This window comes from Antechinus flavipes, chromosome 2, assembly GCF_016432865.1.
Source record: "Antechinus flavipes isolate AdamAnt ecotype Samford, QLD, Australia chromosome 2, AdamAnt_v2, whole genome shotgun sequence".
Classification (NCBI taxonomy): Eukaryota; Metazoa; Chordata; class Mammalia; order Dasyuromorphia; family Dasyuridae; genus Antechinus; species Antechinus flavipes.
In genome coordinates, this window is record NC_067399.1 from 106942943 (window position 1) to 106969310 (window position 26368).

The window sequence follows — 26368 nt, forward strand, 5'->3', positions numbered from 1 at the left end:
TTGAAAATGAGGAAACCAAAAAGCAGAGAGGTTAAATGACTTGCTCAACATCCCATTGGTAAGAAGAGTCAAATATGGAATTTTATCCTTTGACCCCCAAAATCAGTACACTTTCCATTCTACGGTGATATCTCCTTTAATTGGGCATATCAATGCAAAGGGAGTTGAGATTATGATAGAGAATTCAAGTGAACTGTGTAAATTCTTCAAGGTCACTATGATCTCATGAGTATGGGCACTGCCTCCACTCAACTAACCTGTCCTTTTTTATTTATGTTTTATATATAGATATATATCTCCATAAATTCTTCAAAGAATATATGTGTGTGTGTGTGTATACAATACTTTCTTCTATGTTTTCTAATGCTTTTTCTAGTCATATATATTCTTTATGATATCTCTTTCACTCTTCACACACCTCTATGCAAATCATCATTGGTAATATATTGCTGCCTGATTACACTTAACACATATCATTCCATTGCCCCATTGAGTTATATAAAATATCTGTTCTTCTGAGAAATTGGTGTTGTATGATTCACAGGTGTAATAAAAGATAATTATATTGCTTACTTATCAGAAAATACTTTTGTCATAAAGATCTAAAATCAAGAATAGAAGATCCATTGTATAACACTACATAGAAAGTTATATATACATGCAAAAAATTCAGAAAGCTTATTAGACCAAATTATTATAAAGTGAGATGATGTTGCATAGTTGATAAAAGGTTAGATTTGGAGTAAGGTAAACATTAACTTATGTTTTGCTTTTCCTACATACTAGTTTTTTGACTCTGGACAAATCATACAACCTCCAGTGCCTGAGGAACTTTCAGTGACAGTAATATACAAACAATATGTCATTTGTATTAATGGGCAGTCTTTCCATAAAATAAATTCCCTGTATTTTTGAAATCATAGGCTTAGACCAAAACCAAAAATAAAATATTTGAAAACATCTCTGTAAAAATCCAGATCATAGAGGGATAAAAGTATGGCTTTGTGATCAATTAATTCAAAATCTTGTGACTTCAATAAATAACAAGTCATAATAGAGATGCCTGCAGTATAAAGAAAACATATTCCATTACTAAATAGGTACAAACTGATGGTTTCACTAGTATAGGAAATTTCTTTGTAAAGAATATTTTTATATCAATTCAGCTTTGGACATTCTTTGAAATTTATAGTCTTAGAGTATTAAATTGAGAGGTTACATGATTTGCTCAGGGTCAGACAGCCAATATTTGGCAGAGGCCAGTCTTGAACTCCAATATTTCTGACTCCAACATTGGCTTTCTATCTGTTTTACTTTGCTGCCTTTCAAATTTGTAATAATGAATGATATATAATAATGAATTTATTTATTATAATAAATGAATAAATTTAATTATTTTACTTTGTTCCAAATAATGGCACAGTGGCTAATATTGGACCAAGAGTCAGAAAGACCTGAATTCAGATATTGTTTCATACACTTACTAGCTGTGTGACCCTATGCATGTTACAAAACTTTGGCTTGCCTCAGTTTCCTCATTTGTAAAATGGACATCTTAATAGCACCTACTTCCAAAGGTTGTTATGAAAAATAAGTGAAATATTATTTGTACAGCACTTAGCACAATTCTTGGCACATCACAGCCACTATATAAATGCTTATTCCTTCTTCTACTCTAAGTAACCATGGTTTCAAGTAGAAAATTTGCTATTTTATAGACTAGCATGTTTTATAGTGATGAGAGCTACATTCATGGTTTACTTTAAAGAGCTCCTCCCAGGAACTACAGTTGCTTCTTAGGCCACTTAAGGAGAATTATCAGATTCTTTTTGTGTTTATCTTTCCATTCCCATCAAAGCTATTTAAACCAGTGAGGAAAGAAACAAAGCCACTGCCCCCTTTATAGGTTTTTTCAGGCAAGTTGCAGCCATAATTGTTTAGACGTCTTTGTGATCAGGCATAACATTATCATAGAATTACTTCCAAAAGCCATCTATGTGACTCTGGTGTTCCATATTATCCTTTTCCCTGCCTAAAACAGATAGCATAGTTGAATTACCTGCCACAGTACCCTACACACATCTTCATGAGGCTTAGTCCATTTTATTGGTAGTATAAACACAAATGATGAAAGTAAAAATTAACCAGTTCATTGATCTTATTTATTTTTTAATTTTTATTTACTTATTTATTTTTAACTTATTTTTTAATTATATAATTGATTGTGTTCCTTATTTTGTGTGATGGACACAGAAATATTGGGGATAAGGATAGGTTCTGGGCCTGTGATTTCCTCATTATCAGGAGTTCCCAGATGAAGAGACTTATTTTACTAATTCAGATTGATCCTATCTCTGCAACTTAAAGGTACCAAGAGGTTTAGTGACTGGAGTAGAATCACTCAACCAATTTGTATCAAAGGTGGGAATTATTCTCAGGTATTTCTGGTTCCAAGTTCAGCTCTCTATCCACGATATTTTGCTGTGTTTATTACATGAAGTTAAATTATTATGCTTTTATTTGCATAATGATTCATATTCCTTATCTCTACTGCTACCTAACATTTATATACAACTTTAAGATTTGCAAAGTGCTTTTGTGTGTTAACCCAGTTTAAGCTTTATAATAAACCTCTGAGATAGGCACTACTACATTATACCAGTTTCATAGATGAGAGAACTGAAACTGGAAGTATTTTAAGTACTTTACCCAGTTTTGTAAGTAGCAAAATTGGGCATAGAAACTAGGTTTTCTGATTTCAGCCTGACAATCTTCTTCTTTTCCTCTCTGGGGAATATAGGTAGTAAAAGAAAGTTACTGGAATTTCCCACAGTCTATTTATTCTGTGATGTCTCCTTTGCCTTGTTCAAGATGACATCATGGGTACTGGGGTACCTTTTGCTTTTTGCATACTTCACAGGGCTGCATAGAATACTCTCTGACGTTTATCCATTTTAATAAATGAGCATTTATTAAGCACTTAGTATGTTTCAGCCACTGTGTTCAGTGGTGGGAATACAAAGAAAGGCAAAAGATAGTTCCTCTAGGAACTTATAGTCTTTCAGTTTTCCCTGGATGATGAAAGCATGCATCCAGATGTAATACTTTATTACAATAATACTATAAGTTCAACGTCCCTTAGAAAGACTATGTAAATATGAGCTTCTGTTATTCTTTCATTCTTACACAGTCTATATATCCAATCCAATTGTAGAAACAAGGAAGTCTGTCATAGGTATTTTAAATCATTGGAATTTTTCTAGTTTGTGTACAAAAAACAGCTCTATTTTAAGATAATTTTAGAGCAAAGAATAGTGTGTTTCCCACTTTTGGCATTTGGCATGCAGGTGTGCCTTACTTTATATAACAGGTGTGTTTATAAAAATTTGCATTTCTCAAATGTTTATCAAATGAGTGGTTTTAATTCAAATGTTGGAGTTTGCTATGTAAAGGAATTGTGGTGCTGCATCCTTTTGTAAAGGAATCACTTCCTAATTTATCATTTTGGAAACTCTTTATGCTATCAGATTTCTTCAAAGTGAGACGTGTGTATTGAAAAGTACTTCCTGCACTCCTGGGCCATGTCTGCCTCTCTAAGTAAAGCAAAATTCATTAATTACTTTGATTTTGTGCAATTTATAGCAAAATATGGCTATTTTGAAAGCTGGCAGGGAAATTTCTTAAAGCATAAAGTTTATTTTGGCCTAAATACGTCATACTGGGCATCTGTATGTCCTCAGGTCTTCATGATATGTCTTTTTGTTTGTTTATTTATTTGAAAGTATTCAAGCAGAATTCTTTTCTTTTTAAGTTAGAAGTGTCACAGTCTTGCTTGTAAAGTAGTTGCACATGGCAAGATTTTAACAGATGGAAAGAAAAATGCAAGGTGTTTCAAGTTCAAGAATTGAGGTTGCATTTCCTGATGAATCCTTCTTATGTTTGGATACTTATCTATTATGCTAAGCTGTCTAGTACCAAATTTGAGGTGCTTAACAAGAAATCTGTTGAACACTTGTGAAAAAAGAGAAGTGCATATCTAGGTAGGAATTGTTACTAGTCTGGATGTTTAATGTGGAGATAAGAGAAATTATGATTTAGACTCCTAGGACAACCCCCAATTTATTGTTGTTATTAGGTATTTGAAGAGAATAATGGAGAGATTTGTTTTTTATATCTTAAGAAAAAGATTTTACTTGATAGACATCCTTATTTTAAACTGATTCAATATATTGATACCTCTAGAAACACTAACTGTTCTGCATGAGTTAAGATTTAAGAGGCTTGATTTTAAATACTGATTACCATTTTATTGGCTGTCTTATTTTGAGCTTGTTACTTAAAGCCTCTGAATTACAATTTCTTTTATAATTTTACAGCTAAAATATCTGTGAAATGGTACTACTAATAATAGGATGGCTGTGATTAAATTATTATTAATTTTTATTATCATATATAATAAAAACGTCAAATTTCCAGGTGCTATGGGAGAAACAAAGATTTTAAGACAGGGCCTCAGCAGTTTTAGTTAGGAATAAGGATAAGGATTTGACCTGTGATTTCACTAGTTTAAGGACTTTCTGATGAGGAATGCCCTTTTTCAGTACAGATTGGCATCTTGCCTGAAACTTTATAGTCTGAGAGCTTCCTGGAGTACTGAGAAGTTAAGTATCTTGCCCAGCGTTGTACAGACTTCATATGAGAAATGTGATTTGAACCCAGGTCTTGACTTTATAGCCAGCTCTCTATTCATTACATGATGATGTCTCTTCCATGATCTATTGAAGTGGGTGAAAGCATCTGCCTCCTTCACTCTTGCTCACATGCCATTGAACAGAGTTGGGAAAAGCCATGGAGTTGTGCTGACTGCTTCCTCTACAACTCTTTTACCTAGTGCAAAATAAAAAAAAATTTTTTTAAAAGACCATTCTTTGCCTCATTTTATCATTTTATTTTGACTTAGTTAAATTGAGACCTGTTGAAGACCTTAACTTAAAAAAGCCACAGTCTTCCATTTCATCAAGGGCCATCTCCAGTCGTCCTGATCTCTATCTGACCACTGGATCCAGATGTCTCTGGAGGAAAAAGTGAGGCAGGTGACCTTGCCCCAGCCCTCCCTCACTGAAATCCAATTCCCTTGCTTGTCATGGTTTCCCTCCCCTGATGTTATAGTTGTCTTCAGAAATGAAAGACAAACGACATACCATTTATCTCCTCTGGGTCCTCACTATAGCTAGGCAATCTTTTTTATTTCTCCTCAATTGATTCTTTATCCTTCTTACCACATTGACTTCTAAACCTCTTATTTCCTAAAGCCTCCTACACCATTCTTCCCCTCAGCTTCTCATACGAAGATCTTGCCCCATCTTTTACCAAAGTAAGTCAAGGTCATTTTTTTCACGAGCAGGTTTCATGTTTGACAATAATTACACATTTAATAAGCATCTACTATGTGCCAGGTACTGTTCTAAGTATTGGAAATACAAATTAAAAAAAAAAAAGAAGAAGAAAGACAATTCATGGATTCAGGAAGCTTACAATCTAAAGGTGGAAGACAACACACAAAAGAAAATTAGAAAGGGGGAGAAGGGATCTCAGGAGTATCTTGTTTTCATAGAGTTGAAAAACGACAGAGCTGCAGATAGAGCGTGAAGAGAGCTGAAAATCCAGTTTAACCCTCTCTAAAGGAAGGCTTTGGGCGGGAGTTGAAAACTCCATCCTCCAGCCTTCTTATCAGAGAAGAGAGGAAGGTGAGGGAAGTGAGGAGCATCAAGGTTTGAGGTAGCAGCATGGTGAGATTAGAAGGGAGGAGCTTCTCTTGGGAGGAGCATGAAACCAGGAGCAGCTGCCAATGCAAAGTTGAGTTTTACTCCAGCTTCCATTAAAGAGGTAGCCCCTGTCTTTGCCAGGGCACATGTCTTTGGGTGCCCTCCTATCTTAGGCAGATTTTCACCATTCTTATTCCTCCCTCTAACCTTCAGGCTCTCTCTATCCAGTGACTCCTTCATTGCTACCTTCTAAACCCCCAAGGCTCCCCATCCTTTACGTAAATAAAAACAAACTAATCTTGCTAGATCCAATCTTACCCATTAGCTATTGCCAGTGTTTCAAGGCCTTCAGCCTTTAGGAAACTTTTCTTAGTGCTTCTGTTTCCTATCATCTCTGCCTTTTTCTAAAGCCATATTCAGTTTGGATTCTCATCTCATTTTTCAGCTGAAACTGCCCTCTCTAAGAATGAGCTTTCCTCTGTTCTTGTTCTTTTTGACACTAACTGTCTTCTGTTCTGGAAAACTTTATCCTTCCCAAATTTTCATAGCACTGTCTTATGCTCTTTTTCCTCCTCCTTGTTGGATTACTCCTTATTCTTTCGGTGGATCTTCATTCATACCACACCCACTATATCCCTGGTACTTCTTTTCTTTTTATATTCTCTTTCATTAAGTGATTTATCAGTTCCTTTGGGTTTAATTGTTTGTTTTATAGAAATTACTTTGATATATATGGGGTTTTCTTGGCAATAATATTAGAGTGGCTTGCCATTTCCTTCTCCAGTTCATTTTATATATGAGGAAACTGAGGCAAACAGGGTGAAGTGGCTTGGCCAGAGGCATACATCTACTAAGTGTCTGAGGCCAGATTTGAATTCAGATTTTCCTGACTCCTGGTGCTCATCTACTGTGCTAACTAGCTGTTGATATATTCACACTATATCTACACAAAGACACAAACACATATGCAATATATTTATATGCATATATACATACACACGTATGTGCAGATCTAACCATCTCTCTCAACCTCTGCTCACTCAATAAATTCCAGTAACATTTCCTGTAGTATCAAATGCTAACTGTTCTGACATTTAAATCTCTTCCTAATTTACCTCCTTGCTACCTTTCTAGTCTTCTTGTTCTATATATTGTTCTTCTCTACACATTGTAAGCTTCAGCACTGCTGACCTTTTTGTCATTTCTCACATATGACACTCTCTCCATGTCTTTGTACCAACTGTATCTCATGCCTAGAAGATAATTCTTCCTCACCTCCATCTCTTAAAATGGTTGGTTTCTTTCAAAATTAAGCTCAAGGCCCCGCTTCTGTCTCCTTGTTCCTTTAGTGGTTGATGCCTTCATCTCTAAAATTACTTTATTTACTTTATGTCTTGTACATGCTTATAGTTTTACCTGTTGTCTTCTCCATTAGAATGTATTTTGAGAGCTGACCACTTAGCACAGTACCTGACATATAATAAGTACTTAATAAATGTTTATTGATTGGTGATATGCAGAACTTTAATGTTAAGTAATACTATATAGTGGTACCTGATGAGTGCTATAGACAAAATGCCATAGGAATATAAGAGGGAAAAATTTCAGTTGAGGAAAGCTCCATGGAGAAAATGGGATAGGATTTGGGCCTTGAATAATGTTTAAGCTTTGGGTAGAATAGAAGAGAAAAGCTGGCATGAGAAAAATAAGCAAACTATTTTCAAGGGAAAGTGACCACAGCTGAAGCATAAGATTAAGAGCAAGAAAACCTCCCCAAACTAATAAACACCCCAAAACTAAAACATAATTTCCAAACCAAAAGCTCACATCTTTATTAAGTGCCTAGTTATTGGGAGTGATACAGAGTTTGGAAAAGGCGTTGTTTTATAATCAGATGGGGTTAGGGAGAAAGGTAGAATACCAATATATATGGCTAAAGTTCATGTTAGTTAATAGTGGGAAATGTAAGTTGGGGATCAGACTGTGGAAAGCCTTGAATGTCAGAGTGAGAAATGAAAAGCCTCTTAAAGATTTTTGAGTTGAAACATGATTAAATATATTTTTTAAAAAGATTAGTATGACTGTAGTATTCAGGATTCAGTAGAAATCAAAATAATTGACCGAGGAAGACCAAAATGTCTCTGGTAATAATCCACGTGTTAGATTAAAAGATTCTTACCTTGGATAATGGAAGTAGAATGAAAAAGATAGCTACAAGGGATACTATTATAGAAATACTGATAGGATTTGGTGATTAAATTAAATATGGGAAATCAGTGAACAGATGTCATTAAAAACTGAGAGTTTGGTGCAGGAAAGTGGTGGACATGAAATCTGGACACTCTAGGCTTGAGAAGGTAGCACCAGAAAGTAGCTATTGGTTCTGTGAGACAGAGATGAGGCAGGAAGACTTGTCAAATAAGGAGGTCTTCCTGGGCAAAAGTGTGGAGGCAAGAGATGGACTAATACATATAGTTAGTAGGCCAAGCTAATTGAAATATCAACTTGTGGGGGAAGGAGACTGGAGAAGTGAATAACATATTAAGAATTTAAATCTTAGAGAATCATATACTACGTTTTATTTTAGAGACAGTAGGAAGCTACTGAAGATTTTTGAATGGAGTGATATGTTCAGATTTGTATTTAGGAATATATGGTTTGGCAGCCAAGTAAAAAGTGGACTATGGAGTTCAGGTAGAGGTAGGTATAGGGAATCCTGTTAGGGAAGCTCTTAGAATAGTACAGGTGAGAAGAACACTAACTAAAGCTGAGATTGGGTTAGGAAGAAGGAGAGAATTTAAGAGATGCTGTGGAGGTAGAAGTGAAAGAATTTTTTTAAAAAAGAGAAAGGAATTTGTATTTATATAGCTCCTATTATATGCTATATATTGTGCTGAGAATTTTACAAATATTATCTCATTTGAACCCCTCAAAAGTTCTGTGAGGCAAGTGCTATTATTAGACTCATTTTACAGCTGAGGAAACAAGCAGAGGTAAAGATGTAAAGAGTCACACAGCTAATAACGGTTTTAGGCTAGATCTGTTATCAGTTTTCCTTACTTCAGACCCAGTATTCTGTTCACCATATCACCTGGCTACTTAAAGGCTGACTGACTGTGGGAGGGTAAGTAAGGCAGAATCCTTTCTGATTCGAATACCAAACTGGAAAATAGTAGTTCTGTTAGTAAAAAATGTGGTAGTTTGGAGGAGGGATGGACAGTGAAGAAGTATAACAAATTTTATTTTACTCTGTTGGAGGTTTGAGATGTGTATGGTATGGGTTGGTTGGAAATGGTCAGCAAGTAAATGGTAATGTTGAATTATGATTTATGAAGGAAATTGGCCCTGGATATGTAGAGGACTGTAACTCTGAAAAGGTGTACTTGAATCTGACAGCAAAGTACTTAAGGCTAATTACCTATTCAATGTGAGATAATGGTTCTATAAGCATATACTTAGATGATATGGTAATGTGATGGCTCTCCTCAAGGTTGGTGCTTGCTGAATGTGTGCTGGTGAGATAAGGATTGGAGGCTAAGGGAGAGAGATGATCTCTTGGCTGCAGTATGCTGAGGAGAGAAGACTTCAGGCTCCAGACTCCATAGCCCTGGATCCATCTTTATCGACCTGAGCCACCTAGCAGCTTGCCTGCCTATTTCACTTCTCTTTCTAAAGACCAAGGACTTTGATCCTGACTCTGACTGATCCTGAGGCTCTCCAGAGAGCTAGTCTGGACATTATATGGATGTATAAATTAGATGACAATTAAACCCAAGAGAATTGTTGAAGTCACTAAGGGAGAATGAATAAAGGGAGAAAAAAGAATCAGGGATGGAGCCCACATTTAATAAGAAGGAGTATAATCATAACAAATCATCAGAGAAGTAGAAGCGGCAGCAGCAAAGAGTATTATGGAAGTTAAGTAGAGTAGAGAATGTCTAGGAAGAAAGGATGATTATTAACATCAGGAGCTTCAAAGGTCAAATAGAATGGGGATTTAGAAAAGACCAGTGGACTTTTCAGCTAAGAGATCATTGGCAGTTTTGGAGAGAACAAAGGTCAAATAGTTATGTTGAAGGCCAGATGGTAAGGGATAGAGCAGAGTAGGAGTTAAGGATATGAAAGTAGCAAGTATAAGTGATTCTTTATAGAATTTGATTGTGAAGGGAAAAAAAAAACAGTAGTTTAAGAAGTCAAGAGGGTTAAAGGAAGGATTCTTGTTTTCTTTGTTGTTGTTGTTGTTGTTGTTGTTGTTTTTAAGAATGTGGGAGAGATGGGTAAGTTTGCCAGCACTATGGATGGAGTCTATAGATATTAAAAGACACAGAGAAAGGGAATGATTAGATGCCTCTAAATCATATTTCATGGCAGTTCAAAATTTTATTTTTCCTTAAAAGTTTGTATTTTATGATTAGATTTTAGTCTCTCACAAAACAGAAATGTTATAGTAAGAGGTATTTTGGGAAAAAAAATAATCTCTCTAATTTATATGAAAACACCAGTTTTGAGATATACAAAGTTTGAGACAGGACTTTTTTTTTTTAATTTACTTTTATTCTATAATATGAATAAAACATAAATATGGTATAAGTAAAATAAAGTAATTTTTGAAAAAAATAAAATTGATGTTTGTGGCAGCCCTTTTGTAGTGGCAAGAAATTGGAAACTGAATTGATACCCATCAGTTGGAGAATGGTTGAATAAATTATAATATATGAATATTATGTAATATTATTGTTCTATAAGAAATGATTGGCAGAATGATTTCAGAGAGACCTGGAGAGACTTATGTGAACTGATGATACTAGGTGAAATGAGCAGAACCAGGATATCATTGTACCTGGCAACAGCAAGATTATATGATGATCAATTCTGATGGATCTGGCTCTTTTTAACAGTGAGATGACTCAGTCCAATTCCAATGATCTTGTGATGAAGAGATACATCTGCACGTAGAGACTGGGAACTGAGTGTGTGATCCACACTCTTTTCACTCTTTTTGTTTTTCTCTTGCATTTTATTTTCTTTCTCATTTTTCCTTTTTGATCTGATTTTTCTTGTGCGGCAAGATAATTGTATAAATAGGCATCTATTGGATTTAACATATGTTTTTACTGTGTTTAACAGATATTAGATTACTTGCCATTTAGAGGAGAGAGGGAGGAAAAGGGAGGAAAAAATTGGAGCACAAGATTTTGTAAGGGTTAATGTTGAAAAATTATCCATGCATATGTTTTAAAAATAAAAGGCTTTAATAAAAAATAAAAATAAATAAAATTACAGTGCCTTTCAATTATATTGCAAAACTACATGTCCAATATCCAAACATATAGCTGCTTTTACCTTTGGACTAAGTAGAGGCTGATAGACTTTTTCTCCTTGTCCCCAGCTTACCGCTAGAAACATGGAAGAGATGTTACGAATAGACTTTTAGATCTGATAGAAGGAAAAACTTGCTGAGCAATAGAGCTATTCCAAAGTATAATGGCTAGCTTGAAAGGTGGTAGTCTTCCTCTTCCTAAAGATCTTCAAGTAAGGAAAGGAAGATCACTATCTATTTAGCTGCATTATAGAGAAGATTCTTGTTGAAGAGTGTGTTGGGCAAGATGTTGTCTAAGGTCTCTTCCCATCTTATGAAATCACAAGAATTGAATTGATGGAATAGGATGTTGAAGCAATATTTAATTTTGGTATCCTTAATTCTTTGGTTTGAGAACAGCACTCATTTTAAGCTGGAGACCTCATAAATGTACAGAAGAAAGAGTTTCAAAATTTTTTATCAGAAAGAATCACTGCATCTCAATTATTACAGTTTCTATTAGCAAAATCTGAATAAGGTTTTTACAATAATTTAGTGGATTTAATTTGATAAGTATAGAAAGTATAGAGCTGCTAGGTGGAATAATAGAGAGCTATGTCTAGAGTCAAGAAGGTTTATCTTCCTATATTCAAATCTGACTTCAGATACTTACTAGCAGTGTCACTTTGGGCAAATCACTTAACCCAGTTTGTCAGCCTCAATTTCCTAATGTGTTAGAATGATCTGGAGAAGGAAGTGGCAAACTACTCTAGTATCTTTGCCAGGAACAAAGAAAAAAGTAACCATGAGTGTTAAATTCCATTGTTTATTCCAAATGTTTATTATGTTTATTCCTATTTTAATAACTATTTTCACTGTTTTGTAGCTTCTTCATGTGTTAGTAAACCTGTACGGGATGAAGATGCCCTTCACGTTATAAAAGTGGTAAGGATTACTGTTATTTTAAACACCTTTTTCTGTAGTTCTGTTCCATAAAGAATGGCATTTTGGCATCTTAAAGTCTTCTCATTGCTTATTTTCGATAAACTTTATTTTATAGAGAATCCTGGATGTCTTTCGGATTATTTGTTGTGGACTATATTTTGTCACTCACTGCATTGTACCCATCATCACCATAATTGTCAGATAATGTTTTTCTAAATGCCTACTACAAAAAGAATATTGTTTTAGGTTTGTCTATATAGGAATAGTGACTACAATATATCCATTGTTAAAGCAAGATTCTTCCAGTGGCCTTCTGGTTAATTCAGTGCTTAGAGATTTGTAGTGAAAATGTGTCTGGTGGGGTGGGGGGTCAGTGTTTTATGGAAAATGCATTACCAGTTCAAGTGCTGCAGTATATAATGGGTATTTCTGAACAGATGAAATATTAAATCCCATTTAGGGAATTATTTTTCTCCTCATCACATTAATCATTCTTTAATTTTGAAAATTTAAAGACTGTCATATTTGCCATGTTTCTTTACAGGAATATCAAGAAAATGGTCCGCTCTTTTCAGAACTGAAATTTTATCAGAGAGCTGCAAAGCAAGACTGTAGTAAGTAACACTAGCCCAGTAAGCCACTTGTACATAAGTGCTTGCTCAAGTGAGTATTTGATATTTGGTTATATCATCTGTGCTTTTGAAAGAGACTTGTCAAGAGGAGAATTTTATCCCAGGATAACACTGTTGTATTATATCATATGTAATAGGCAGAAGTTTGAGACCACTCAATTCTTTCCATGGTATACCTAATGGAACATATATTTAAAATCAGAGATGTTTCCCCTACTTAACCTAAATACTAGGTTGTTGAGTCTGGTCCAGTAAGTGATTAGAATCTAGTAAGTGATTAGAATGAAGGGCTTATTTGCTGTCTCACAAACTAGGGCACAAGAGTAAGTAGGAAATGAGGCTCAGAAGGTAGACTGTTGGGTTTGGATTGAGTTCATGACTGGGTTCAGTTTATAACCTGGCTTTAGAGTTTGCTTCTGGCTGTTAACATTTGTGTGACCCTGCACTTAACCTTTATATATTTTGGGATTTGCCCTAGTATTTATCTGTTGCTCACATTCTGGGTCACAGGTGTTCATCTGTGATTTCCAATTTACTGTACTTAGAAGATTATACCTTCTTCCCAGGTGAAACTGGAAGTAGAGAGGAAAATGTTTTTATTCTCCACATAGCCGGTAAAGGGCATATTTCTTCTTTGTGAGTCTTGCAACTCATTCCTAGATAAGCAAATGGTAGCTGTTGCTTTTGTCATATGATTAGGATGAAATTACATACAGTCAATTCTAAAGATCTTGAAAGCTCTTGAAAGTGTCCCTTTATCACTTTTTTTGACTGCCTTTTGAGCACTTGCCATATATGAGTTCTCCATAAAATAGTCTTTTTGACAAGTGTCCATTTGACATTTGGGTTTGAGCCGACATGAAGCAATCTAGGAAGTGAAGGTTAGGACAGAGTACAATTGCAAGGGAGGAATCTGAGTGTTTTCAGAAGTTTGTGAAAACAATCAGCTTAAATTCAAGAGTGATTAAAAATAAAAGACAAGTCAATACACTTCTTAGGACCTCAATTTTCTTTTTTTTTTTCCTTTTTAAGGTAAATTTAAGGCAACCTCTTTATTTTTTTATTAAAGCTTTTTATTTTCAAAACATACGCATGGATAATTCCTCAAAACTTTGTGTTCCAATTTTTCCTCCCTTCCCCGATCTCCTCCCCTTGATGATAAGTAGTCATGGTAGAAATATATGTTAAATCCAATATATGCATACATATTTATACAATTATTTTGCTACATTAAAAAACTCAAATCAGACCAAAAGAAAAAAAAGAGAAAGAAAATAAAATGCAAGCAAACAACAATTAAAGAGTGAAAATGTTATGTTATAAGCCACACTCAGTTCGCACAGGCCTCTCTCTGGATTCAAATGTGACTTCTCACACTTTCCACTTGTGTGACTTTGATTGGGAAATTTAACTTTCCTGGTGCTCATTTCTTCTATCTGTTAAATGAAGGAGTTGGACCTGTCAGCGTTGGAGATGCCTTTCTGCTCTAAAATCCACGTTGCAGTGTGTAGCATATAGTAAATGCTTAATAAAAGTTGACCAATTGATTGATATTAATTTTCTGATACTATAGCCCTTGATGATGTCTATGTCCCTTCCAGGTCTAAATGAAGCCAAAATTATAGGGTTTGGAAGCCAAATTGATTGAGTTTGGGAGGTCAAAATAATTTTTTACCAACAGCATGTGGTGATAGATCTGAGTGGGGTCAGAATAAGAAAGGTTTAAAAAGGGTTTGACCTTGTAGACAATCAGCACAAAGCAAAAGTTTCTTGACATATGTTCAGAAAAAAAGTCGTCATTTCATTAATAAGGAGCAATACTCACACAATTCACAATTCCTCCACCAAATATTTAAAATTTATTACAATTGATTTTGTATCCGTAGTGCCACTATGTGAGTAAAAAGAAGGCAAGTGTGGCAGGTTACATTGGACAAAAAACTCAAAGGTTTAAAAAATGAAAAATTTAATCAAACTGGGTGGTTCCCTGGCATCAAGTAGCTTAAGGGAATTTGACTAGACTGAATTCTCGTAGGAGGAAAAAAACAGAATGTTAACTAGTTTGAGTATAGCCTTCATTTCTAAGGAAAGCAATTATCCAACCTGATTTTTATACTTTGGGGTTGAGAGAGTCAATAGCTTGCCTTTTGGAGCTTAAGAGGAAGGAAAACAATCTCTACATTACTCTTTAAGAGAAGGGAAGCAAATGTTTTTATTCTCCCCATAGCCTGTAAAGGACATATTTCCTCTTTGTGAGTCTTGCAACTCATTCCTAGATAAGCAAATGGTAGCTGTTGCTTTTGTCATGTGACTAGGGTGAAAGCTGTGGATAAGATGCAAGTGCCTTTTTCAAGGGGAGAAGAGAAGTACACTCAGAGGATATAAATGTATTTGGGGGCTAAGTATGTGTGTGAATTGTTTTGTTTGTATATAATTTATCATATAAATGCCAGATATTCTCCGCACATTTTGTATTACTAAAATATATTTACAAAAGTTCTTGCCTCTGTGCTTCTTTTTGGTGATGAGGTGGCCCTGACTTCCTGAAGGTCCTGCCAATGAAGCACATGCATGCTCAGGAAAGCTGGGAGGGCTTCATATAGTCCTGTAACCAAATCAAACAAAACAAAACAAAAAAATCACACCAAAAAACCAAACCTAAAACTGTATCTCTTGTCTGTGATAAATAAAGGTTCTTCACCAACAGGGTGGCCATCAGGTACTAGAGTTTTTGGCTGTGGCAACCACCAAATAACATCAATTTTCTTTTTTAAGAAAATAGTTTTCAATCATTAGCTTTATTTAATTTGTTATTTTTATATAGCTTTATGGTTTTAAGGAAAATTTTCTAGAATAAATAGATCATTTTCTGAAAACTTGTGTATGTGAAATATGGTTTTATAAATTATGCCAATTTTTCATTTTATTTCTTTACAGTCAAAAGATGGATGGCTCTCAAACAACTTGATTTTTTAGGAATCCCACAATTCTGGGGATCAGGTTTGGCTGAATACAATGGAAAAAGGTAAAATAGAATCAACTCACTTGTCAACCCTTGTCACTGAGTTTCCATGACTTCAGGTTCCATCTTTAGCTCAAATCAGCCATCTTAACTGAAGTCAGTTCTTGTTCTGAGGGTCAAAAAAAGAGAGAATGATAGTTGCTGTTAAAAGACAATATTCTGTAGTCTCTATTAAGAAATGAGCGAAAGTACTTGACTTGTTCATCATGCATATATGCAAATGAGCCTAACATTGTATTATTGATTAAATTCAGCATCACACAGAGATATATATTTACTATTTTTGCTTGTACATAATATATGCTATAAAGTTCCAGTGATCTAATTTCATCACCATTCTTGTCTGTTAAGTCAGAAAGATTTGTCTTTCAATTCTTTAAATAGATGTTTTTATATATCCCCTTTCTTGGCTCTTTCTTTTGTGTCTTTTCTTACAGCTATAGATTCATGGTTATGGAAAGACTAGGAATGGACTTACAGAAGATCTTTGTCCAGAGAGGCAGGTTTCAGAGGCAAACTGTCCTGCAATTGGGTGTGCGAATGGTGAGTTGGAGTGGCTTTTTTCATATGCTACAGACTCAGGATATTTATTTGTTACAAAATACAGATCTTTAGTCTTTGCAAAATTATCAGGGAAGGAAATCTTTCCTGCCCTAGAAATGTCAGTCATTGACGTAGAGGCCATTTTGGTGTAATTGATAACAGTGGGCTCTCTAAGTGACAGAATGTGCTGTGTTTGGCACTACAAACTCAATTAGGCATGGGGTCTACAGCCTGATTTTTTTTCCTCACAGCTTTGTTTTTGCATGTCAGAACAAGCCTGCATGGCTGTAAGAATTCTCTCCCTTTTGTCATATGTTTATAACAATGCAAATTACTGCATAAGATAATATTTTATATATTATGCATGTGACGGTATGGGGTTCTATAAAGTTTTTATTGCCATGAGTTTGGGATGAAAGCAATAATTAGTTGTGGCAATGAGTTACACAGACTTTGCCAAACAAGAGGCAATGAAATCTTAATAGCACCCCTGCACACATTTTGTTTATGCCACATATTTGTCTTATCTTGTTTGCTGTTCGTTGGTTCAATGTTTTTTTTTTTTTTTTTTTTTTTTTTTCCATTTTAAGTAAAATGAGCCTGGTTCTGCTACCCACAGTGGGACAGGAATGGAAGCTACAGATGAATGCCTTCTGTGACTTTCTACAGGGAAGGAGAAAATGCACATGGGCAAAGGGCTTTGTTCCTAGCTTCTTGCAGCCTGGTTTGGAGATCAAGCCTTGGCTGGGGAGTTGCCGAGGGCCCTGCTGCAGTGACACTGTCACTGATTGTTCTGGCTCCTTTACCTTCTATCTCCTTGCTGAGTCATCTGACTTTCTGACCCTACCCCACCCAAATCAAAGAATGTTTAAAAAACAAAAATAAAAACTTGCTTTTCTTAGCTAGTGGGCAGCCTGGAGCCATGTGTGTTGCTGAATGCAGAAAGGGGGGTGAGAAGATTTCCTTCCTTTATTGTTCCCTCCCCCAAAGAAAGCATTTTGGCAAATGATGATGGATAACCTCTGTTGCTTTGAAAGGGTATGAGCTCTAGAAGAGATTCCCCAAGATAATGGTGATAAGACAGATGATTTTGAAATAGGACATTTTTTTTCACATGTTTATAGGACAAGTAACTTCTTGGTTTTGAAAGTTGATTTTCAAAAATGTTGGTTTGTCAAGATGACTTCTAAATAGGAGGCAATATAAACTTCCATTATCTGCTTTATTTCACAGTTGGATGTGTTGGAATATATACATGAAAATGAATATGTGCATGGTGATATTAAAGCAGCAAATCTACTCCTGGGCTACAGAAATCCCCATCAGGTAAATACAACACCAAGTTTGGAACTGTTTTGGCAGCATGGAGGACCCTAACTTGAGCCCCTTCAAATTAAACTCTAATCCCAAAGAGTTGACAGTGTTAAAATAAAGATAGGCACATAATGATGGAGATATATAAAGCTTTTTGTCATTATAGAGTAGTGGAAAATTTGGAGAATGATGAAGAATCAAGAATTAGTACAGTGAAAACTCACTGCCTTGGACAGATTTTTCATATGATTGTAATTAGGATATCAGTTGATGTATCTTTAAAGGAATGAAGAAAACTTTCATGCTGCTCAGATATTCAGCCATGCCTTTGTTGTACTCCATTTCACTAAATTCACATTCATTTGGGTGTCTTAAAAGTAGTTTGAGAGTTGAATCCTTTTTTAGTCTTATTCTTAGGCCTAGCTTTTGAAGGAGAGTGCATCAGTAATTTTAAGTAGTTGTGATGGTGATTTACTTATAATATACTATACTCTCAGGTGCTCATTCTAAAATTGAGGATTTGTAGTGATGCAAAACAGAAGTTCTCTTTCACATCACAAATGTCTATAGTTATAAGAAAATCTGATGTAGTGAAGAATCTGGATTACAGAACATTTTCCAACCAATCCAATTTTATTACTTTCAAGTACATAACTGTGAGTAGGCTAACAAAGTTTGCGTTAAGTTTTCCTTAGGGAATCGACTTTAATGAGTAGATCAGAATAGTTCATGCTACTCCAACATTTCAAGTTACTTGAAAATTGTCAGTTCTTTTAAAAATTTCATCAGGAATTTGGTATATTTTAAAATTTTCACTTTCTATGAAAAAATAAGACATTGGTAAACAAAGGCAAAGCTAAGTCCATCCGTGTCTGGGGTGTAAGAAATTTGGAATTGTGGCATCCTACTTCCATCAGTTTAGATGTATATCTCTGTGGAATTAATTTGCCCAGATTTTTTACCTGTTATCGTGAATTCTTGGATGTTAGCCATGAGTCTTGATATGTTTATTTTCATATATATCTTTTCTCATTTTTTCCCCAGTTGGAAAAACGTTCCCTCCTCTTTGTCCCAATCTGTCTGTCTCTTAAGGGCTGATGAACCTTCCTCTCCTTTTTCCCTCTAGCCTTTCTTGACAACTCAAGACCAAGCTGCCCTGACTTCCTCTAAGTTTATGTGGCATTTAGTCTCTACTACATACACACTTTGGGTCCAAATTCTGTTGTATTGTTGTCCTGATGTGCACATTGCTTCTCTTCCCCATTAGATTGAGGCCAGACACCAGGACCTCTTGTGTCCCTAGAGTATGTAGCCTCAGAAGCACTCAATAAATACTTGTTATTTTATTGATAAATTTGATTTGGGGAAAAACTGCAAGTGTCTTTAAATGGTATTGAGCATAATGTTTTCTTTCTGAAACAATAGGCCCTCTCCATAGATGGTAATGTGGCAGAGTGGAATATGTGAGAGGCATTGGGCTAAGCACTTGACAAATATTATCTCATCTGATACTCACCCTTCAGAGTTGGTGCTCTTATTATCCCTATTTTATAGTTAGGAAAACTGAGGCAAACAGTTAAGTGATTTGCCTAACTAGAGGCCATATTTGAACCCAACTCCTCCTGACTTCAGGCCCAGAGCCCTTATTCTCTGTACCATTTAGCTGTCTTACACCTATGAAAATGTTTGTTTGTTTGTTTGTTTTAATGATAATACACAAGTACCTTGATACTTTAATATTCATGGCCTGCTTTCATACTGTTAAGAAAGTTAAGGAGCTTAAAGTTAGAAAGTTCCTAGAGATTTGGGAAAAGTAATTGTAGCACCTGACCTGTATCTGGTGGCAACCCATTAGCTTTAAGATTCCTTGGGATAGCAGTGAGGTAAGGTCATAAGCCTCATTAAAGCTGCTTGTTCACCATATGCAAGAGGGAATTCCAACACAATCCATTTATCAATCACAGGCTGGTAAGCCTGAGAGTGGCCGTGTGTTTGCAGGACTCTTACATGGTATACGCACTTAAGCTTATTTTACGATAAAACATTTTCCACTATGTTTTCTTTTCTTTTCTTTTTCCTGCATTTATTCATCCTTTTTTTTTTTTTAAATAACTTTTTATTGACAGAACCCGTGCCAGGGTAATTTTTTACAGCATTATCCCTTGCACTCACTTCTGTTCTGATTTTTCCCCTTCCTCCCTCCACCCCCTCCCCCAGATGGCAAGCAGTTCTATACATGTTGAATAGGTTACAGTATATCCTAGATACAATATATGTGTGCAGAACTGAACAGTTTTCTTGTTGCACAGGGAGAATTGGATTTAGAAGGTATAAATAACCCGGGAAGAAAAACAAAAATGCAAACAGTTTACATTCATTTCCCAGTGTTCTTTCTTTGGGTGTAGCTGCTTCTGTCCATCCTTGATCAATTGAAACTGAGTTAGATCTCTTTGTCGAAGAGATCCACTTCCATCACAATACATCCTCAAACAGTATCATTGTTGAGGTATATAATGATCTCCTGGTTCTGCTCCTTTCACTTAGCATCAGTTCATGTAAGTCTCACCAGTCCTCTCTGTATTCATCCTACTGGTACTATGTTTTCTTTATTGAGAACGGGTAAAAAACAAAACAAAACTAATGTCTGGGTAGCTGACAGAGCCCCACTTGCATTGGAAAGCTTTGAGACAATTTGTTGTAGAGAATAGCATGTTGGTACAGTATTATTTATATGTGGGATATAGAAGAAAACCTTATTATAAAGTACGTTAGCATTGCACAAATTTGATTTTGTTACTGGGTCGAATCATGCCCCTTGTGTACACAGTGGGTATATAGTACATCACTGTGTGTAACCTAAGAGTCCCATAATAGGGATCTGTTTGTCCTTCAACTGACTTTTTTAACAAGATTCTGTTGTATTTGTTAAATTGAGAAAAGATGATGTTAGAAATTTTTCTTTCAAATGAACTTATTTAGATATTTAATCAATTTTTTTTTTTTACTACTCTCTGTTAACGGAGTTTGCCTTCATTGGATTACTCCTTCTATTAGTATGCTTATTTAGAGTATCTTAGTAATATGTCCATTTTGAAATAGAATAGCTTTCTGTCTACCTGGTATACAATTTGTTTATTCTGCAGAGACTTTTTTATTGTTGTTATTGTATACTGATTTGTCATCTTTATTCATCAATAAAGTTGGTGTGAAACTTTATAATGATATATATATATATATATATATATATACATATATATATATATATATATATATATACACACACACATATGTCCTATGTCAGCAATGCCTTTTAGTCATACTCTATTTTATTAGAATGCTTTGGAAGATTTAGTTAATTAAAATTTGTTTGGAAATCTAATTGATAATATAGGAAGATAGATTTTAAGATTATAAGGGTGGATTTTCATGTCCAAATATTTCACTGTATAGTTCAGAAATCCAAAGCCCAGAATGGAAAAGCATTACACTTGCCCAAGGCACATAGTAAGTTAGTAACATAGTTGGCTAAGGCCAATTCTCTCAGTTTGAATATAGTGCTTTTTTTTCTATATGACTTTGCCTCCAAAAACCATTTTATCTTGTTTTCCATGCCTCAGTGACTGTGTTTCTCACTGATTGTGTTCAGTGGTCATGATGGTAAGATTTTGCTTATTATTCTGTGTTACATTTTCAGCCCAGTAGATAGAATATAGGACTTTGAATCACGAAAACCTGAGTTCATATCTGGCTCTAGACACTTACTAGTTGTGTGATCCTCACCAATTTCTGACTACCTCAGTTTCTTCAACTTGTAAAGCTGAAAAAATAATAGCACCTACCTCCAAGTTGTTATGAGGATCAAATAAGAAGGTATAAAGTGCTTGGTAAATCTTAAAGTGCTATATAAATGCTGGCTATTATTTTTATGCCATTATTAGCAATTATTATTTAATTTGTATATTGATTTGAAAGTGTGAAAGGGTGCTGATTTCATTTTTTAAAAGCAGACAATTTATATTGACAATCTGAGCACTTTTTTGAGGAGATGGAAAGAGAAAAAAAGAATAAAAGGACACAAAACATAATAATTATAAAAATTTAGAAGCTACAATCTCCATTTTAAAAATTAATCTTTTGTGAATCATATTTTTTATGTTAAGCTTCAGAATTATGGCTTAATGCAAGACCGTCAGAATTGTTAAAGGCACAACATTGATCCCAAGAAGATAATTTTATTTGATTTATCTTTTTCTGCTTTTCCTCTCCTCTTCTGACCCTAACACAGCAGATTTGAATTTCTTTTCTTTTTCCCATTCTGATCTACCTTCTCCCCCACTCCCCCCAATCTGTTCCTTCCAAGATATTGTTCATTATAACAAAGGCATTTTTTTCTCTTGTGCTAGATTGAATTTTTTCCAGTGATATTTTCTCTTTTAAATATGAAAAGTTAATTTTGTGCCATGAAATTCGAACATTTCCAGAATTCTGGGCATAGAAACTGTAGAGTAAAAGGGAAACATTTTATTCTTAAATGGTAGTATAAAAAGACTAGATTAATATTATATGTAATAAATTTCTTTCATGGTTAATTATGTGGTATTAGAATTTTCTGAATATAGGTTTCATGAGAGATCATGATATGGTGTATAGAAAACTAGCATTGAAGTCAGGAAGTCCTGAAGTCCAATCTCACTCTAACACATACTGTATATTTCAGTGCTCTAAGATGGCAAAAAGTAGAGAAAGTGCCCAGTTGGCTTTGATAGCACAACTGTTACAGTTCTTGACACATGATATGACAAATGTTTGTATGAACTCGCCATTTACATCACTGAAATCACAGTCCAGTCCATTTTTCCCTTCCAGTTGCCAAAGTAACATTTCCCAATTTTAAATGTCCTATCTTTATCCTTATAGTAATGCTTCATAGTGCCTAGCTTGAACCACAGTAGATTTGTATTTGCCTAATGAATTGGATTATAATTTGGTTAGTTTATAGTAAATAAAATCTGAAAATACAGGAAATATATAGCTTCTCTAGTAGAGCAAAATCCATCCTATGCTTGAGAAATAATGCAAAGTAACCACGATTCTACAGAAATACAATTTAGTGGCTTTGGGGTTCATATCCTTCACTTAGCATTTTAGGGAGGTAGCACTTCATTATCACTAAGGTCCCCATTGAATTCTAAAGTCATGGGATCTTTTTATTTGCTATTGGTTAATAGTTACAAACTAGAAATCTCCAAAGGCTATTTGGTACAGATCATCAAGTGAGCAGACTTAGAGTGATGTTGTCCAGTCATATAGAACTCAAAAGAGTTCAACATGTATTCTGTTTGTTAACTGTAAAGTCAGTTAAAGTGGGAGGTAAAACCAACCAAGTTTATTCAATTCATTTAAGCGTTTATTCAATACATGTTCTGAGCCTATTACTGTGTGAGGCACTGGGGATACATGCACAGACCAAAATGGAATAGTTCTCGCCCTTTAAAAGCTTTTATTCTATTGCCGATATACAGTATGAATTTAGTGAGTGGAAGGTATTTTGAAGAGGGAGTAAAAGAGAAATAACAACTGTGAGGGATCAAGAAAGTGTCTAGCAAAGTAGGTGGAATGTGAGTTAAGTGCTGAAGAAGGCCAGGAATTCATTCTAAGGGGCAGAGGTGAGGACTGGTGTATGTTCCAAATAGGAGAGATAGTCTGTGCTAAGGAAGAGGGGAGATGGAATGAGAAATTTGAGGAGCAAGTGTGAGATCAATTTGAATGGCATATGTGAGGTTGAAAGGGAAGAAATATGAAATGTCTATGAGTGTGAGCCAGATTAAAGAGGACTTTAAATGCTAGATGGAAGAGTTGACATTTTTTTCTGGAGGCAATAGAGAGCCACTAAATATTTTTGAACAGGAGTGACATGGTCAGATCCATGTATATGAATTCATATTCTACATCTAAAGCTATTTGCAAGTTCTAGAAAATCTTGGAGGAGGAGGACACAGGCTGCTTAACTAGCTTAATTACTTAACCACCTGTCTGAATATTTTATAGCCAAGAGCTCAGATGTCATCTTTAAAATGTAATGGGAGGTAGTGCTGCCCCAATGATTCAAAAATTGCCTATGTTGTTTGATTTAAAGAAAATATGTATTTCTTCCACCTAAAAAAGATTTCTCCCATCTTTGCCTATAATTCATTTTTTTTTTTTTGTTCTAAGACTTTTCTTTTAAAATGTAAACACCCTAAGAAACATTTTAAGTCTTTAACACTTAATTATCAATAGGTTTATTTGATGCATTTTCAGATGACTGCAAATACCTAGGTTATTTAAAATCTCTGGGTTGGAAGAATAGGGACAGAGGAGGAACATAAGAAGTTCTGCAAAGGAGAAGAGTGTATCTACCAAGGAAAGAGGAATGTTTATTTTGCAACTTTGCTTACTTTGAGAACTAATAAGATGAGAGATGAGAAGCCATTTGCACAAGGCTTCAGTGTACTTTGGTCTCCCTCATTTACATTGTACTGTCTTTCATAGAGTCAATTCACGATTATTCTGAAGCTAATTATTAATAATAATAATTATTATTATATTAGTTTATGCCTAACTCAGGGCCAGGAGAAAAAAATGAAAATTAATTTCTATAAAAATCTTTATAAAAGACTTATAGGCTAAATAAATTTGGTACTATTTTTTGAAATAAAGTTTTGGGAATTTGTAGTTTTAAGTATACTTTTTCAATCATGTCATGATTTTCAACTATGAAACTGCTTAAAGAGTCAGCTATGTGATGGAGTTCATGGAGTGCTGGACTTGAAATCTTGAAAAATGGAGTTCAAATCCTGCCTCAGATACTCATTAGATGTTCACTATTAGACAATCACTTAAGCAAAAGCATGGAAGGGAGTAAGTATTGTACTGAGTGCTTTTTACAAATTTCTCTTATGTTCCCTTCAACCCCATGTGAGATTAGTGCTATTATTACCTCTGTTTTACAATTGGGGAAACTGAGGCAAAAAGATTTGCCCAGGTTCCCAAAGCTGAGGCTAGGTTTGAAGTCAGATCTATGATTCCAGGCTCAAGATTCTCTCCATTGTGCCATTAAATGCTTCTTTTGCCTCCAATTTAATTGATGATAATGAAAATACCTACTTCACAGCATTACTGTGAGAATCAAATGAAATAATAAATGTAAAATACTACTCAAACATTAAAGTTCTTTAGAAATTCTAGCTGTTATTTTTTAATAGTTTTCTGTGATACATAACACTTTGAGGTCTGGGGAACAGAAATAAACACCTAAGAACAGTTGACAAGGTGAAAACTTGACATAAAGATAATTTAAAATGTTTGGTCCTACCCATGCATGATATTAGGGGAAATGGTCCTTTTAATAAATTATCTACCTCAAATCACAACAAAAACTAGCCCTCCAAATGTATTATAAGTTTTACAAAATGCTTGCTTTCTGAAGCCAAAGAAAAGATATCAAAGTTACCCAACAGTGACAGTATTTTGTAAGAAATGAGTGATTAACTCTTTAGTCAATCCATAGTTATTCTTTGAGTGCCCATTACATTTCATTGGCAAATATCAGTTCGGACTTCTTTAAAGTCTGAGTACTCCCATCTGACTGAAAAATTTGTCCAGTGTGATCCATTGAGAACTTGTTGACAATAACTTGTTTGGCAGTGACTAGCATTCCTGAATTCCCAATCACAGCCTAGGCCAGTATGACTGAATCAAACTACCTAGAAAGAATGAAGAGCAATGGAAAGGATTCAGAACTTTGAACTTTGAATTTGGAGTCCTAAGAACTGAGTGTAAATATCCCTTCTGCCACATAATGATTCTGTGGGCCACTCACTGAATTTTCCTGGGTCTCAGTTTTGTCATTCAAATATTGAGAGTTGGATCAGATGACCTATAAGGTCTCTTCCAGCCCTAGACTTAATTTCTTGGAAGAGGGATATTAAACTTTTGTACGTACTATGAATCCTTTTGGCAGTCTGATAAAGCCTATGATCCCTTTACAGAATAGTGGTTTTTACCACACAAAATAATATATCTAGGATTACAAATTATTGAAATACAATCAAAATATTTTTAAAAGAAAATTAAAGAAAAACCAAGATCACAGATACTGGGTTAAGAAACCCCTTTAAGAAGTCCAGGTCATATAAACTAAAGAGTGGTAGCTGGTAACAGCTGCCTGAGAGAAATCCTGGCTTCATGAGCATCAGGGGGCACTCCGTAAAGAGCTCCAGTGCTGTTCCCAGGACAGAACAATGAATATCTCCATAAACAGCTCAGTTGCTAACAGCTGCATGTTGGTTAAACCCAGCCATATATTTTGAAAACCCTTTAAAATATATTTTTACAGAGAAAATATTCCTACAGTAAAGTCAAATTGAATCAGCAAATATTATTTGGCACCTTCTTTGTTTAAGTTGTTGTTGTAGGTACTTGTAATGTCCATGTATATGTCCTACATACAAGTGATTTCTCAGTACTAAGTTCACATTTGCTCTTGACAAAAAGACAAAAGGTAGATGTAAACCAGATTGTCCTTCCTACTGATTTATTCCCATGAAAATCCCCGCCCCTTCTGTTTTTTTTTTTTTTTTAATTCAGCTGGAATTTAGGGAGATGAGATATAGGAAATACTCTGTCCCATAAGAAGCGTTTAAAAGGGGGAAGGGAAATAAACATTTATTAGGTATCTACTGTGGGCACCTAAATGGCATTGTGGATGGAGTACCAGATATATAGTCACAAAGACCTGAGTTCAAATCTAATCTTAGACATTTACTGGCTATGTGAGCCTGGGTACATATTTTTAACCCTGTTTTCC

At 34.9% G+C, this 26368-nt stretch overlaps 1 protein-coding gene across 1 annotated transcript in view; it reads left to right on the top strand.

Annotated features, from left to right (window-relative positions):
- Positions 1-26368, top strand: part of VRK2 (VRK serine/threonine kinase 2) — an 88486-nt gene that overhangs the window by 15281 nt on the left and 46837 nt on the right. Inside the window, exons 3-7 of the mRNA XM_051975319.1 lie at positions 11951-12009; positions 12554-12623; positions 15579-15666; positions 16101-16206; positions 17440-17532. Coding sequence (XP_051831279.1) covers positions 11951-12009; positions 12554-12623; positions 15579-15666; positions 16101-16206; positions 17440-17532 — 416 coding nt within the window. The remainder of the gene's footprint in view (positions 1-11950; positions 12010-12553; positions 12624-15578; positions 15667-16100; positions 16207-17439; positions 17533-26368) is intronic.